At 42.6% G+C, this 16,756-nt stretch overlaps 1 protein-coding gene across 2 annotated transcripts in view; it reads left to right on the top strand.

The window, feature by feature from the left end:
• Positions 1–1,365: 1,365 nt before the first annotated feature.
• Positions 1,366–16,756, top strand: part of TRANK1 (tetratricopeptide repeat and ankyrin repeat containing 1) — a 57,510-nt gene continuing 42,119 nt past the window's right edge. For both annotated transcript variants that reach the window (XM_027891809.1, XM_027891798.1), the window contains exons 1-4: positions 1,366–1,426; positions 12,066–12,200; positions 13,737–13,860; positions 15,295–15,445. In XM_027891809.1, the coding sequence (XP_027747610.1) occupies positions 12,067–12,200; positions 13,737–13,860; positions 15,295–15,445 (409 nt within the window). In that variant the 5' untranslated portion in view covers positions 1,366–1,426; position 12,066. The remainder of the gene's footprint in view (positions 1,427–12,065; positions 12,201–13,736; positions 13,861–15,294; positions 15,446–16,756) is intronic.

The following is a 16,756-nucleotide window of genomic DNA, read 5'->3' as shown; positions in this document are numbered from 1 at the left end:
TATTCCTTCATGCTCTCCACAAGATACCTCCCCCAGCACAGCAAGGCCATCAATGTCAGGGCAAAGCACAGCACCATTGTTTTTAGTAACATGTTCCCAAGCTCAACAAAATAAAGAGATAAGCAGTGCAGCCAACCTCCCTGACCCGCATAGGAACTTGACTCTTAATAACCACTGTTGCTACAGCACACTTAATACAAAACTGTTATCTCATGCCCCATAATGCACGTCAAGTGCTCACCAAGCTGCTCTGTCACTCCCCTTTTCAGGAGGATGGAGGGGGAAAGAACAAAAACCTTGTGGATCAAAATAAAGGCAGTTTAAAAAAGCAAAAAAGTGAAGGTACCATGCTCAAACAAAGATAAAAAAAAGAAAGATTTTATTCTCTACTTCCCATCAGCAAGGATGTCCAGCCATGTCCTGGGAAGCAGAGCTTCAGCACGTTTAGCAATCTGGAAGGCAATCGCTGTAAATCATGAATGCCTCTGCTTCCTACTCTTTCCTCTTAGCTGTTGTATGTAAGTAGGCGTCATATAGTCTGGAATATCCCTTTGGTCAGTTTGGCTCAGCTGTTCTGGCTGTGTCCCCTCCCAAGGTCTCGCCCACCCCCAGCCTACTGCTGAGGGGGCAATATGGGAGAGATGAGCGGCCAAAGCCAGTGGTGTGTTTAACCAACACCTTGTAGCTCCCAATGCAAAGCATAGCATGGTGGGGGCTGCTTTGGGAGAAATGAACTCCACCCCAGCCAGCCCCGACATAGAGGCAGACGAGCAGGTGGCAATACCGAATGACAGAGAAAAACTAGGTTAGAAACGTGGTTCATAGAGAAGTGAATTATTGAACGATCCCCTGTGAAGTATTCATCTTTGGTTTATCGATGCTCTCAGTGTGAAAAGACCATGAGAAACGATGAATTAGGAAACAACCGCACTAGAGGAGGAGAAGCCTTCGCTGCCCAGGCGACCTTTACGCCGTGGAAGACCAAAGCAGCAGCAGCAGCTTCCTCTGGGACAGTACGGCGCCTCAGGACGCAGGGGTGCCGGCGAATGGAGGCGAATGCTGATTTTCCACACATCCCGAAGACACCGCTACACTATTTTAAGAAACGGCACTTTCTGCGCTCCCACTGCGGCGGGAGCCCGGAGCCATCCCGTCGCTCCCCGAACGTGCCGGCAGCGGGCAGACCGCCTGATACCACGCCCCGCGCCCCGCCGCACTCTCGGACGCCGACCGGGGATCCCGGGGGAGGATCCCTCCGGGGGCGGGCCGGTCTCGGTTTCGATTCCCCGAGCAGGCCCCCCACTCCGGCGCTGACGCGAGGGACGGGGGCGGGACGCGGGGCGGAGTATTAAGGGGCGACGGCCGGAGCGCGCCCGGGGCTTGTCGGCGCACGGCCGCGGGGGAAGGCAGGCAGGCGGCCAGGTAGGTGGATAGGTAGATAGATGAGCGGGTAGATGAGCGCCCGCAGCGACCCCTTTTACCTTTCCGGCTAAGGGGAGCGGGGGGCTCGGCCGCTCCGTGCGGGGGGATGCGGGCGTGCGGGGGGATGCGGGCGTGCGGGGGGATGCGGGCGTGCGGCGGGATGCGGGCGTGCGGCGGGATGCGGGCGTGCGGCGAGTCGGGGCGGGGGCTGCCCGCGCTGCTCTGCCCCGCACGCATCCCCGCCGCGGGGCTCGGCGCTCCGCCGAGGGAGCGGCGGCCCCCCCTTGGGGGATGGCTTCCCACCTCCGTGGAGGTGGTGCGAGCTTCCTGTGTATTGGAGCGGTTCCGGACGTGGGGGCGGGGGGGGTGTCGTCGTCGTGCTCCCCTGACGGAACGCGCGGGTGCGGGATTTGGGACGTGCGGGCGGCGAGGGGGGCTGTACCGTTTGGGAGACCTGCCAGGGAATGTGTGGGGTGGTTGAAGGAGGAGGAGAAGGGTGCATTCCTGCTCAGGCCAGGCATCTGGGAGTGCGTGTTGACCTGGTACCGTTTGCGCGGAGGAGCTGGGGGAGTTGTGCTGCTATGTCCGTGCTTGAAAAGAAGAGGGAGAACTCGTTTAGCATAGCCCGAAGCGAAGCATTGTCTTCAGTGGTTTTGGATCCTTTCCCTGAAAAGCAAAAACTCTTTTACAAGGTCGTAGAGTGGTCACTTAACAAAACAGATTTTTTCATCTGGAAAGGAGTTTAGGCACAGTGTGTGCTTCAGAAGAATTAAAGCAAAAAGATCTCTCACCAGTTTTTGTGTCTTTTCCCCCCCAATTTGCAGAAAATGAACTTCAGGTTGACAGAGGTTCATGGGTTTATTGAGAATGGGAAGAGGCTTTGATTTCCCATGAAAACATGCAAGAGGGAGTGTTTCCAACCAGTGTTTTTACTAACATGCAATTGAACTTGTCAAGCATTGGCTGTGAACTGCATAAACTCGAAAACCTTGATGTTAGGGCAATCTTGGTGTCTGTTGTTGATTTTTTTCCCTCATTCCAGTTTCAGTTCCTTCTATACAAAGGAACTACTCAGGTGGTTTGTTGCCATAGCTTTCTCACCTGGTCATAGAATCATAGAATATACTGAGTTGGAAGGAACCCATGAGGATCACTGAATCCAACTCCTGGCCCTGTGCAGGACAACCCAAGAATCACACCACGTGCCTGAGAGTATTGTCCGACTGCTTCTTGAACTCAGACAGGCCTGGTGCAGTGACCACTGCCCTGGGGAGCCTGGTCCAGTACCCAGCCATCCTCTGTGTGAAAAACCTTTTCCTGATATCCAGCCTAAACCTCCCCTGATTCAGCTTCATGCTGTTTCCTCAACTCCTGACACTGGTACAAGAGTGAAGAAATTAGTGTTTGCCCCCCCACTTCCCCTTGTGAGAATGTTGAAGATTGCAATGAGGTCTCCCCTCAGTCTCTTCTTCACTAGGCTGAACAAACCAAGTGTCCTCAGCCATTTCTCATAAGGCTTCCCCTCCAGACCTTTCAACATCCTCGTGGCCCTCCTTTGGATGCTCTCTAATATTTTAATGTCTCCTATCTTGTGATGCTTGAAACTGCACACAGTACTCAAGGTGAGGCTGTACCAGTACAAGTAGAGCAGGGCAATCATGACAGGAACATTGCTAGGCTGAGCAAACAACTGCAGCAGTGTAAAGATCTCCCGCTTGGACTGAGTCAGGTCTTGTATGGCTGAGCAAGAGTAGGGATGTCAAGATTGTTTTTGCTTCAGAGGGAAATAGGAGGGTTAACTTTTCCCACTGTTGTGAGGTTTTGGGGTTTATTTTGTACTGTAAAACAGTAATGACACTGAGTAAGTAGAATATTGAACGTGCTTCTGCATCAGTTTTCTTTGTACATAAAATGGGAGATGCAAGTCTTTCTCAGTTGACTGGAAATCATAAGTATTTATATGTACAAACAGATGTGTTTCTTGAAAATGCAACTCCACAAGGGGCTCAACTGTATGTTCTCTTACATATAATTTGTTACTGATAGGTTACACAGAGGGGAGAATCACTTGAAGCTGAAAGAAAGGAATCGTTTTGTTTCACCCAGCAAAACAGGATGTGCTGGGGAGCAAGGCCAGACCTGTTGCAGCTGCAAGCTGTGAAGCAGTCTTCAACGAAAGCTAGTCACATGCTTGGGCTGAGTTCAACTTGCAAGGAAAGGAGGAAGGATGTCCCAGTAAGCCACCTGTCCTGGCTGGAATAGAGTTAATTTTCTTCCTAATAGCTGGTATGCTGCTGTGCTTTAGATTTAGGATGAGAATAAGTCGATAAAACACTGCTGTTTTAGTTGTCACTAAGTAGTTCTTACTTTAAGTCAAGCTTTTTACAGCTTGCCCCACCAGCCAGGAGGCTGTGTGAGGGCACAGGAAACTGGAACAGGACACAGCTGGGGCAGCTAACCTGAACTGGTCAAAAGGGATATTCCATACTGTTGAATGTTATGGTCAGTATATAAATTAGGGGGAAAGCTGGCCAGCGGCTAGTAATCAGGGACTGGCTAGGTATTGATTGGTAGGTGGTGAGCAGTTGCATTGTGCATCACTTCTGTTGTATATTCTAATTATTGTTTTGTTCTTGTTTTTATTTCTCCCTTCGTTTTTTGTCCTATTAAACTGTCTTTACCTCGGGCCATGAATTTTACTTTTTTTTGTCCCATTTTTCTCCCCCACCCTGCTTGGGGTGAAAGGATGGGTGTGATGTAAGTTAACATCTGTGTAGTGTTTAGCTGCCTGTCAGGTTAAACCATAACACCACCATAAATCCAGAATGATGTATCATGGCCTTGTGTGAAGACGTTTGTTACCAAATTAATCAGCCATGCATCGAGGTCTTGCCTGTAAACAGAGAGGCGTCTGAGATTTTTTGTCTTCTGGTAGTATTATTTTTCCTTGTAATTTTTCTAGGGGCCTTGCCAAGATCGATGACATTTCAGTGACGTGAAGGCACCTTATGGACAGGCTGTGACATACCAAGTGGTCTGTAGGAGCCGGACTGTCAGGTTTCTGTTGCCCTGTTCATGGGTGTAAAACTGTTTTCCCTGGGAGCGCTCAGGGTCTTAAGTAGGGGCAGAGCTGCTGTCCTGGGGTGTGTGCAGCCATCTCTTGCTGTGGAAGGTGTTGTCTTGTTCCTGATAACGTGCTTCTGATTTTCATTTCCTTGCTATGTTGCTTCCTTGCCTATTACCTTTCCTGTGTGCAAATCAACCACAAATCCCTACTCTAAGGATTTGTAACATTTCAGTGTCCATGTCTTGGGGTTTTGCATGGGTTACTGCAAAACAGCAGGGCTGGCCCAGCACTTCTGGCCAGGTTTGGGTCCTTTTTCAGTGGTCTGGTTTGCATCTGAAGAAGAACTGAGCTACTCAGCAGTGTCAGCTGTGTGAGTTTGGTTTGTGGCTAGCTGGAGACATTAGGCATCTGGGCTTTGTTAATAGTTGTTATTGTTATTACACAAATAGAAAGCAATGTGCAGTGGTAATCTGGTAAAGGAGGACCTCCAGAGGTCGTTCAGGTCAGCCTTACCCAGAGCAGGCCCGGGCAGATGGAGCTCGTTAGCCCATAAGGCAATCCATCTACGTCCTGAGGACCTCGCTGCCACCGTCCAAGCGTGCTTGGCCCCGGCAGATGAACCTCAGGATTAAAGGGTGGGCTCAGTTCCGCGCACACTGTGTCTCACCTAAAAAATCCAATGCGCAGGCTGGAAGGTGTAAAAACCTTCCCCGGTTCTTCGTTCGCGAAGACTGGCCATTTACATTACCCAGAGCAGGGTCCTAGCCCAGAGCTTGGAATTTCTTGTGTTTGTATTCCGCTTGCTCCCCTTGTTTCATTCAGACCTTGCACACGTCTCTTCCTTATCTGGCTTGTAGTAGTATTTTAGGTGTTGCCAGGCCTTTGAGACATCTGTGCTAATTGCATCTTGGAGTGCATTTGCTAATTGTTGATAAGGATGTATGTCTTCTTTCTGACAATGTCTGTGCCCTACAATCATCTACAGTCTACTACAGAGCACGTTTCCAGGGAATACCTTGGTATGAAATGAAGAGGGATTTTTTCTCTCACTCTGTGCACCACCAGCCATTTAACATCTTTTGAAAGCACAGTCAGAACTGAGAAGTCTCACAGCTCACTTTCAAAAAACAGAAATAGCACTTACACAATAGACCCAGTTCAGATCCCATCTCAAGAGTGAGACGTGCTTTGTGCTGTCAAGGTGCACTGTTTCAGTGTGGTACTGCACTGGTGGAGCTACAAAAAGATAGTCTGGAATTCCCCTGGTAGCAGTTCTGGCTGAAACTTAGGAAGGAAGGGTATCTGGAGAAGCAAAACTCTGTACGTGGTGTTTAGGGTTGCTTGTGCCCAGTCATGGAGATTATGTTCGGGTCTCCAGACTGAAACAACCTGATAAAGTTTTCTCTCTATTCACTTATCTTGGAAATGGTATTCTTTGTCCTTTTAGAGGCAAACACCTACAGAGATGCATGCTGTCTTTACCTTTGCAGTACTGTGATGCATAGGACACTGACCAGTTGTAGAGTACAAAAGCAATAACAGAACTTCATTTGGTCCAATTTGTGCTAAACTCAGGGCAATATACACTGATAAGAAACTATCACTGTACAGCTCTATTTGCCCTAATCTATTTGAAATTTGCTCTAGAATCTCGTTCATGATTTTCCAAGTGGTGCTGGCTTTTAAAGGTGACAAAGGGTCTTTTGGCAATTCCAGTTTCTGGTACAAATCTGGCAAGGTGACTTCTTACAGAAAGGTTTTGGGTTTTTTTGTTTGTTTGTTTGTTTTGTGGTGGTTTTTTTCTTTTTTTTTTTTTGGTGCTATTTCATAGGACAGAGTGAGAATCTATCTAATGATTGGCTATGTCTATCTGAGTATATCCCTAACGATATATGGAATGTCTTATGAGAAGCTGTCTAAGTGATAGACTTTTTATTTGAGTTGACCAGCTTCTCCAAGATGACATTTTACAAGGGCTGAACACATTCTTCCTGAGATACTGGCTAAACACTCAATTAAAATGTTGTTCAGATAGTCACAAATAGCACTATGACCTTTTCCAGACTAAACAGATCTTGAGGATGTCCATGTCTAAATCTCACCTTCTTTCTACTCTTCTACGAGAGATTTCCAAATCTGCTGCTTATAGCCTGGTCAGTTATAACCTGTTTATTTTTGTCTCTGCTGTTTCTCCAGGGCCTCCTCTGAAAGTACAGGTGATTTCCTGATTTTTCATTTGACTTTTCAACATTCAGTGGGAAAGCAAGACTGAAAGAAGTAAATTTTTTCCTGCTTTTCACTGCCAAGGTTATGCTTACATGCATTCAAAGGTGGCTGTGTTCTGTAACTATGTCTTTGGTAGCTGCTGTTGTCAGGAAAACAGGTCAAACTGGCTTATAGTTATGGTCTGCTAGAGCCTTCTCATCCTGTATTTTTCCTCTCTTTTATTGAGCCTGACCTGACATTCTCATATGCCTTTATAAGGTCACAATGAAAGTCTTAATGAAAGTGTAATTTGGAAACCTTGTATGCAGTGTCCTTTTGGTGAGTGACTGCGGGACTGCCTGGGTAAGTGCTGCCAGTGGTGGGCTTGTGGCTGGAGGGGTCTCTCTGACATAGCAGGCAGGGTGATGTGGTGGTTCCTTCTTGATGGCACCATGCCCTATCTCAGCATGCTATTGTTGAGCAAGAGCTAATGAGAGCCCTGTGGTTTCCTGTTGAAAAAAACATTAATTATTTGAATGCTGATTAAATGTATTTAGTTGTCACTCAGTCACAGTTCAGATGCATTGTTGGGCTTTTTTTCCCCCTACCTATTGCTAGTTTCTAATGTCAACCTTTTAGGTTAAGGAGGAAGAAGGAGTAATCCGTCTGCTTAATAGGATTGAGGAAAGCACCATCTTTAGAACTCAAATTTCCTGAAAATATGGGGAGTTTAATTTGTAACCACTATTTTAACTCAGATGCAAAGCTCCTCAGGTTGCTGTATTTCATTTGTTACTTGCATTATGGAAATCTAGTGTGCCTTAAGAATAAAAACATTATTCTACCAGTTAACTCCGTAAGGATGAATCCTTAAACCTTAACTTGCAGTATCAACAATAATTAAAAGTATGACTTTGTAGACTTTCTACTTTTTCTCTGTCGATTTCTAATTTAAAAATGTGTAAAGCAGATGCAGACAAAAAAACCAACTGCATGCATTCACTCTCAGATTTATAAAGTGTTTAGTATTACCAGCTTCAGATGTTCAGAAAGCACAAGCTGGCCCCTTGAGACTGATAGCTGGCGTAAGGAACGCAACATTTTTCAGTAATGACAAATGGGTTTTCTGGGCAGTCTCTGTTCATGTTTTCAAGCTTATCTTCTGAAGCAAGAAGAATCAAAACTTAGCCTTGTAACTCCTCTAAAGCTGCCCTGCTTCTGACTGCAGTCTGACTGAAGCAGTTCAGTGGGACATTGACCATCACAATAACATAAGAGCTGGCAATGTGTGAAGTAAATGGGAATTCTGACCACTGGCAGCAATAGGGCTTGGAGCCTTTAGTTTCTGACTGAACTGTATAATCTGTTGTTTTAATTCTTCGAATAAAAATTAATGTACTGCTTGTTGCTGTCATGGGTGGTCTCAGGAGTCTTAAAAAAAGTAAATAGAGTATACCATGTTGTATGTTTGTGTGGTTTTGTGTGGGTTTTTTGTTTGTTTGTTTTTTAAATTTTATATTTATTAATTTTGCTTTTGTTTAATTTGTGTGGTCTCAACAATGCATTAGTAAGGGTCTCCCAGAGCTTATGGTGTCCCCACACCTTTATGTGTTTCATGGACCATCCTAAGCCATCTGTAGCTTAGGAGAAATCCCTGTTTTATGAGGGGAATCTGTGTCTGACTGGGATGGAGTCAGTTTTCTTCACAGTAGGTATGGTGCTGTGTTTTAAATTTGAGAGCAAAACAGTGCTGATAACACAATGTTTTAGCTGTCACTGAGCAATATTTGCACAGTGTTGGGCCTTTTCTGTTCCTCACTCACAGTGAATAGACTGTGGGTGCACAAGAGGTTGGGAGGGGACACAACTGGGCAGATGACTCAAACTGGCTGGAGTGATAGTCCATGCCATTATATAGCACCATGCTCAGCAATGAAAAGGAAGAGCAGGGGGCTTAGGGAGATTAGCCATACCTAGCTTGGGAACTGGATGGGCATTGGTCTTTGTGGGGGAGGTGGTAAATTATTGCCTTTGCATCACTTTGTTATAATTCTCTCTTCTTCCATGTCTCTTTTGCTTACTAAACAATTTTTTTCTTGACCCACAACTTTTCTTGGTTTTATATTCCTTTCCTCTTTCCCCATCCCGCTAGGGGTGGGGGGAAGCAACCACTTAGCTCCCCACCAGGATTAACCCACAGCACTCAACCCAACAAAATCTTTCTTTGGTTATATTCAGATACAGCTGTGTAATAGACAACATTTTTGTTTAATGCTCCTCACGCTTGATAGACTTTACGTAATAGGTCTTCAGTTAGTCCATTGGTTTAAGTTGTTTATACTGTAGGAAGATGTTGGGCAATAGCATGACTTGCTGTGCTAGTCAGCAAGGTGATTCTTTTGGATCATTAACTTAGATGTCAGATTTGCATGCCAGTGTGTTTCTTGGGTCTGCAAACTTGGGTGTAGTTGCAAAAAGCCTGCAGCAGACATCCAGTTATTTAAATGATCTACAGTTTGAAGCTTTGGCTAGGAAGCTCCAGTGCTAGAAGAGGATGAGAATTCGTGTTCTGCTGGAAATCCTGCTGCTTGGAAAGGGGAGGACATGACACCTCCTGATCTGAAATGGGGAACTTGGTTCCAAAATTTCTCAGCACTGGACACGTGTGGAAGTCCTTTTAAAATGCATATTGTGATTGGGGGTCTTTTGCTGTACTGTGGGAAGAATAATCCTTTAAACATCTTTTAAATACCCTTTATTTGTACTTTTACTTTTTAGTAGATTCCAAAGAAAAATAAGATAAAATTTAATTCTAGGGGGAAAAAGTCACGCAAAGTAGAAGCATAATTTTCTTAAAAAAACCCAACAAAACCAAAAAACACACCCACAACAAACCTCCAAAAAACCCCCTTGAAATTCAGCTATAAATTAGAAAATCGTGGGTTCATGTATATTCGTTCATGAAGAAACTGCTGTGTAGCTGAACTATTTTGGTATTATTCTTGAGGAAAATAGTATCTCTAATCTTTTGATGCTAAAAAGTTGAAATCTGAAAGAATTACAAAAAATATGAACCATCTTTTAGCACTTGTTTTTTATTCTTTGTTCTGTTCCTCAGTTTGTTTTCCTTTTCTTCACCTTAATAGCGCTCATACTGTGCAGTGGAAAAGAAGTCCTGCTTATGCTATGAATACACTTGATTTACTGTCTGGAAAAATAGCATTTTTAAAATATATACAGTATTCAGTGAAGGGATGATTTAATTTGCCTGGGCTAAATGTCAAAATTATTCCTCTAGCATGACTGGTTGTCCTACCTCCCCACATAGATGAGACCTCTTTTTCTTCAGTTTATTTTATAACCAGGATTTCATCTGTTCTTGGTGCTTCCCTGGAATTACCAAGGTGATGTTTGGATTGCAGGCATCATCTCAGAGTGTTTTATGTTTAATTTAAGAGAACATAACTTCTGACAGGGCTTTTCCCAGTCAGTCTGAAGCAGTTTGGATCTGAGCTTTGTGGTTGCAGCTGGTTCTTCTGCTGTTGCCTCTTTTAGGTTGTGGGCTGCTGCTCTCCTGCTCACTTAGTGCAGTTGTCAACCTGCTGAGTGCTTTTTGTGCTTGGATAAATGTGGAGGCACAGTACCATCCACACCTCGTCATACCTCAGTGTTTCAGGTTCATCATGAGGAGTACTATAGAGAAAATATGCTGGTAGTGTTTCTTGGTTTGTCTGTTACTTCACATACCTAAAAATATCTAGTTTGCTGTGTTGTGTAGAGATCTTGCAGACGTTCAGTCCTTCTTTCAGCTGGGATAATTTTCTCAGTAGCGAGTGTAGTGCTGTGTTTTGAACTTAGTATGAGGATAAAATATATTGATAACACTGATGTTTTAGTTGTTGCTGAACCATGTTCACTCAAAGTCAAGGACTTTACAGCTTTTCATGCTGCCCTGTCAGCTGCAGTAGGATGGGGGTGTGGGAGAGGCACAGGAGGCTGGTAGGGGACACAGCCTGACCTGAAATGGCCAAGTGGGTATTCTGTACCATAGAATGTCATGCTGAGTGTATAAATTAGGAGGAAAACTGGCCGTGGGCCTCTCTTTAGGAACTGGCCGGACATTGGTCAGTGGGTGAGCAATTGCACTGTGCATCACTTGTTTTCTATATTCTAGTTTTATTATTAGTAGTAGAATTAGTATTTTCCCTTTTCTCTCTCCTGTTAAACTGTCTTTGTCTCAACACACAAATTTTACTTTTTTTTTCCTGATTATCTCCCCTGTCCCACTCTAGGAGGTGGGGAGTGAGCAAAGGTCTGTGTGGTGTTCAGCTACCTGCCAGATTAAACCACAACATTATGTTAGCAGGTTGTCAAAGATTACAGATTTTATGTGTCTTGTTCCAGGCCTGCTAATACCTGGATAATAAGTAAATCTGTGCATTCCTGTATGGTGAATTTATCTTACTTAACAGCATTGAGGTTTGTGAGATTCATTTACACATTTTTGCGTGTAACCGAAACAGCTTTTAGTCATAAAATCAATTGGCGAATAATGATTTTACACAAGGCTTTAGCACTGGATATTCCTCTCTGTTTTAAAATGTGCTGTTCCTCAACATGCCTGTAGCTTTTTCTTCTCTTGTTTCTATTATCTAGCTACTTGACCATGTGATCAGTTTTATGTAATGGACCTGATTTTACAGTTTTAATTATGAAATATTTTTTCATCAAGTTGAAGTTGATGCTGGTTTGAACCTTGTTTTCTTTGGACACTTTCTGTATTCATTTCAGTAACTGTTTTAAGTCTGATTCAGGGTCCTCATGCACCATTAATATACTATGGTACCATATTTCCATGCAGTAATTAAGTTTTTAAGCAGTTTTGTATACATTGGATTATTGAATGTCTAGACAGAGGAACTGGACAAAAAAGTCACAAGTAAAGAGCAAGTAAACGAGTTTTATGTTTAATTAATTGAAATGCATATCTTCATGTATTGCCTAAGTATATGAATAATGTTTGTTCTCCTGCATTTAGTGTGTGTTCACTCACTGAAATAATTTTGAATCCTAATTTAAAAGATACAATTTAAGGCCTGAGGAGAAAAACTGAAAAAAGTGCGTGCCAGTGGTATATGTGGTTAGCTGATATTAAAAAAGATGGGAAGTTGAGGAGGTGTCAAGAGAAACGCTGAGCCTGTCACCTGAGCTATATTTTACTATTTCAACTGCAGCAAACAAAGATGTGCTCTTTTGTCTTCCTTTTCAAATATGCAAAACTTAAGGTGAAAATTTAGGTTGATTTTAGGGATACAAGTGTCTCATAAATCAGTGCTTTTGTTTGATTAATTTCTTTTTTGCCCTTCATTAGCATGAATCCCATGGAATATGCACAGAGTATGAAGCAAGCCGGAAACCAGGCTTTTAAAAATGGAAATTACTCTTTGGCCATCAGAAAGTATGATGAAGCTCTACAAACACTCAATTTTTTAATGCAGTGGGTCCCGTAAGTATTCTTGAATTATAACATGTAAACCATAAGACAAGCCTGAAGTGTATACAGTTGTACAATTAATTCAAAACTCTATTTTTTGGCCTGACACCTGATTTTCTTGTATCTTTTGTCACGCTCTTTAATGTATCAGTTTTATAGTTAAAGAGGAATTACTGTTCCTTGCATATGTGTGGGAGATTAATTAGTGACTTTAATCTGAATACTTTTACATCAATTATTAGTGTAATTAAAGCTCAAATTAATTTTCCATGAATTGGATTACATGTTGTGGATTAATCTTTCTGTAGTTTTGCCATGTCTTGGTCATGTTTGTGGCCTGTGGTTCCGTGGGTCATCTAATTATCTGTAAAATGATTCATGCAAGTTACTTTGTTTTTGTTAATTGGTCTTTTTTAGTGTTTTCAGATATGTTAAAAGTTAATTTTTCAGCAGAAGATTTCTTTGGGTATTTTTTTCCAGATGTTAAGTGCTTCTCATCAGTTGACATCAGTTGCTAATATTATTCATGATGAAATAATTTTGTTAACTATTAAATATTCATTACTACTGTATATTAACACTTCTGTTAACCTAATTTAACACCATCCATTCATTTATTTTGACTGTTAACCATTTAGACTAAGCAGTAAAGTAAGTCTGGAGCATATATGCAGGGAGCAGGATGGAGCGAGGACAGAGCCGAGCAGGCTCCCATCAGTGCCTGCCCCTCACTGTCAGTGTGGCTTCATCATACATAGAGATCTGGTCCTGAACATCTCCATAACCATTGCCATGGGATTGCATCAGGATTTGCTTGCATGCAGGAGTGTGCTCTGAACACATTCAGTGTAGTTGAAACAACTTAATTGAGTGTAAATTAGTAAATGGGAAGAATATGAAGGATGTAGCTCCGTGGCACATACTATGTGTTTGAGCACAGGCAAAACAGGCTGTCCAGGCTCACCAGCACCCTGTGGACTGTAGTTAGTGTGCATCTTTTTCCAGAAACTCTCCTGGATTCAGTAGATACTTTATATACTTCATTATATAGAGTTCTGTTAAAACACATTCCTTTATTTCTTAGCTGATGTAAATGTGGATTTTTCTATTGACTTCATCAACTGGTGATACAGTAAAATGCATTGAGGTTGTTTTTTGGTGACCAAAACGTGTTTAGCATTCTTTCCATCTTGCATTTGTGTTCCATATGTGTTTTCTCCCGTTCTTGGCTGCTGGCTCTCACTGAACCGTATTTAGGTGAACTGAGATTGTCTGAACTCTTTCTAAATTGCCATACTGTGTTATAACAGTGAGTTGGCTTTCTGCTTCTGAAGAGACCAGGTTATCACTAAGGTATCATTTAGGATGTCTCTAAGAGATTTTATAGCCGATGTTCCAACCATCTTTTTTTTTTCTATAACTCCATTTTTTACCTGTAATTTTGTTAAGTGGGTGATATGTATATTTTTTTGGTTTTCCATATGGCTAACTATAAAGTATGATCCTTTTTCAAGTGAATAAACAGTAATGCTAAAAACATATTTTTAGGTGTTCCCGGGACGTAGCTGTGTTGCTGTGCAACAAATCAACTGCCTTGTACTATCTGGGTAAATGGCATGAAGCAGCATTTTTAGCCTGCCAGAGCTTACAGTTGGATTCAGAGTATGTTAAGGTATTCAGATATTTAAGATGATGATTTTTGCATGCCTTCCTTACCTTTTTTTGTTTGTTTGTTTTTTGTGGGTTTTTTTTTGTTTGTTTGTTTGTTTGTTTTTTTAAGAAATGTCATTGTCTTGTTTTTACTGTGTTTTGGCTTTGAGGTGTGATAGGCAAATATAACATGAAATTCCAGAATCGGTGTTTTATTCTATACATAAGCATCAGATTTACTGCTGTAATAGTACTTTTAATAAAATGAACCAGATCTTTTTGCAACAGGAGTTGCTGGTTCTCTCTGGGTCCCAACGAGTGAAGCACCAATGCTTTCAAGGAATATAACAATGTTATTAGTATCCCAAACAATGTGATAGGAAGTGATAAAAGATAAAAATCTTACGTGGCCTTGTGATGCTTGAAAGCTGGGGATGACACAGCACCAGCCGCATCTCTGGTCAGGCCATGGCACACTGTGCAGATTCTGTCTGTGGTGAGGTTCACCACCTCTGTGCTCACATGTGGTCTTAAAGAGCCTGGCTTACAGTACAGATGCATCAGTCACTGACAGCACTTAGCTCTGGGATGGAGCTTTGAAGGCTCCCTGGGGCGGTGTGTGCTAATATTCTTTTATGTGTTAATAAGTCTACAGTTCCTGGGAACAGTACGTGGTGATCAAGGTCATAGTGTATTTCCAGTGGACAAAACAATACACTGCACTTAGCTTGTGATTAAGTACACATTGACTCAAAAAGTCATCTGCTGTGAGTAAGTAGCAGTTGTACAGTCTTTTTGAAATGGAGGCATACTCTTGGATTGGCTTCTGTGTACAAGAAATAATTTTCTGGTCTAACTACTGCAGACTCCCAGAGACTTCTGTAGAAGATACTTCATTCAGATATGGTAAAATTGCACAAATGCTCATTTAACTTGCACTGTGTCGCAGCATGCTGTTTGTGTAATTTGAACGAATTAACTGCACTGTGACTCTGAGCTGGTACAGCCTAATTTGGTGGTAAATATAAACATCTTCAGGTGCCATTGGCTGAAAAATACAGGCATTGAGGCAAATACTGCAAAATGAAGTGATGTGGGGACATAAATATATATGCTGGACTTTGTGCCAAAAAAAAAAATCTTGTCCAGAGGAGGTTAAAATACAGTTGTGAAAAGTATATCTTTCATTCTGTAGTTATTTTCCACGTTTTGTATTCCAGCCTTTATCGCTCTTAGTATCTGTGATGATATCAGTAGCATATTGGGAACTTCCAGGGATTAGAATAGAATAGTTTATTGCACTTTTTTGTTTTGTGTATAAGAAGCTGTAGAAACAGTACTACATGTCATTTTTATAACATAGAGAATTTAGAAAAAAATTGCAACATTTTGTTTTGTAGTAAAGATCTCTCAATATTTTCCCAACAACTGTCTTTTGTTCTCCTTTTTTTTTCAGGCTTATTATAGGGCTGGCCAGTCATTCATCATGTTATCAAAGTCTTCCGAGGCGGTTTTTATGTTTCATAAAGGTTTGATTCTCCTGAATTCTTCTGGAGATCGAACCCAAATTGCTGATTTTATAGCAGGAATCTTCATAAGTACCAACGGTAAGCTCAAATTAAGAGCTTAATTTTTCTAAGAGCCTTTCAGTAGTGATGACAAGACAAATCCTTGGTAGGATGTCCTTCATGAGATCATTGCTTTGGTCCTTCAGTGCCTGTTTGAGGGTTATGAATGTGTTTGAGGATGTGCCGAACTTGGTCCAGTTTGTATACAGCAGATGCCAACAATCGCAAAACACTGTGCAGGGGGTAGTATTGTCTCACGGGTGCTGCCTAAAATCGGCTCTTAAAAGAAACATCTAAGACTCAATTTGTGAGTTTTAGAAGCCAGGCATTCTCTACGACAACGCACTGCATGATCACAGCACGCTGGGTGCCCTGGGAATCCGTTCGCCGAAGTGCACACAGAGATATCTTTGCTACAGCTGACATGTCAGCATTATATGATTGCTCATTTTTCATTCCCTACATTCCTGTTATACGTTCATGACATTGCCCAGCACTTACTAGCATATATACATATCCCTATGAGGTCTCTGAGGGGCTTCACTGAGGGTCTCTTGTGGTTGTCTGTGTCTCAAGTCCCCAGAGTTCTAAGCGGTTGCCTTATGACCTTCTTGAAGACAATACCCCTGGTTATACATCAACCCAGCTTTGCCTGTTCGTCTGCTTCACTTCCCTTCTTCATTGTTTCCTCAGTTTGCTTGGTTGGTTCCTTTAAATCACTTGGCTCAGCGATATGTAGTTACTATGGTACATTCCACTGCAAAAACTATTAGTTCTTGTTACATCTCAAATCTCAGATATCACAGGAACATGTCAATTGTGAAGTAGTTAGAAAAGGTCAAAATTCAGGGTTGGAGAAACAAGACAGGAGATTTGGAGCACCAGACCCCTGATACGTTTAGTGGGTTTTGTCCAGACCACTCTACTTTTCTTTTAGCTAGATATATTTGAAAATCATTAGAAGATATGCAGTTTAAACTTGAGTTTTCAGTGCAGTGTATTCCAGTGTGGGGGACTTTTCCTCAGCTAGTAATGGACAGCATTGAAAAGAGGGAATGTGGCCTTCCTGTGGCATTGTGGGGGTTTTTTTGAGCTATGTCCACCATGTGTCTCCTTGCCATCTCCTCAGTCTCTCCTCCTCTGCTTGCTTTTTTATCTGCTTGCTTTGTCTAATGGGCCTGGAAGCATACCTGGAGATTTAGGGTTGTGCCCCTACTACCTTTCCTTGAGCCTGAAGCCGTGTGCTAAGGACCTTGATTAATTTTAGCAGCATCAGTAGCTCACTGATACACAAGTGCAAGAACTGCCACAGGGTTCACAAAGTCTTGGGGCTTTGAAGTGTTTCTTGAG

The sequence above is a fragment of the Empidonax traillii genome, unplaced genomic scaffold (assembly GCF_003031625.1).
Source record: "Empidonax traillii isolate 1590-97213 ecotype Southwest subspecies unplaced genomic scaffold, ASM303162v1 scaffold14:size4059594, whole genome shotgun sequence".
Classification (NCBI taxonomy): Eukaryota; Metazoa; Chordata; class Aves; order Passeriformes; family Tyrannidae; genus Empidonax; species Empidonax traillii.
Note: the sequence above shows the minus strand (reverse complement) of the source record. Positions and strands in the feature narration are given on the sequence as shown.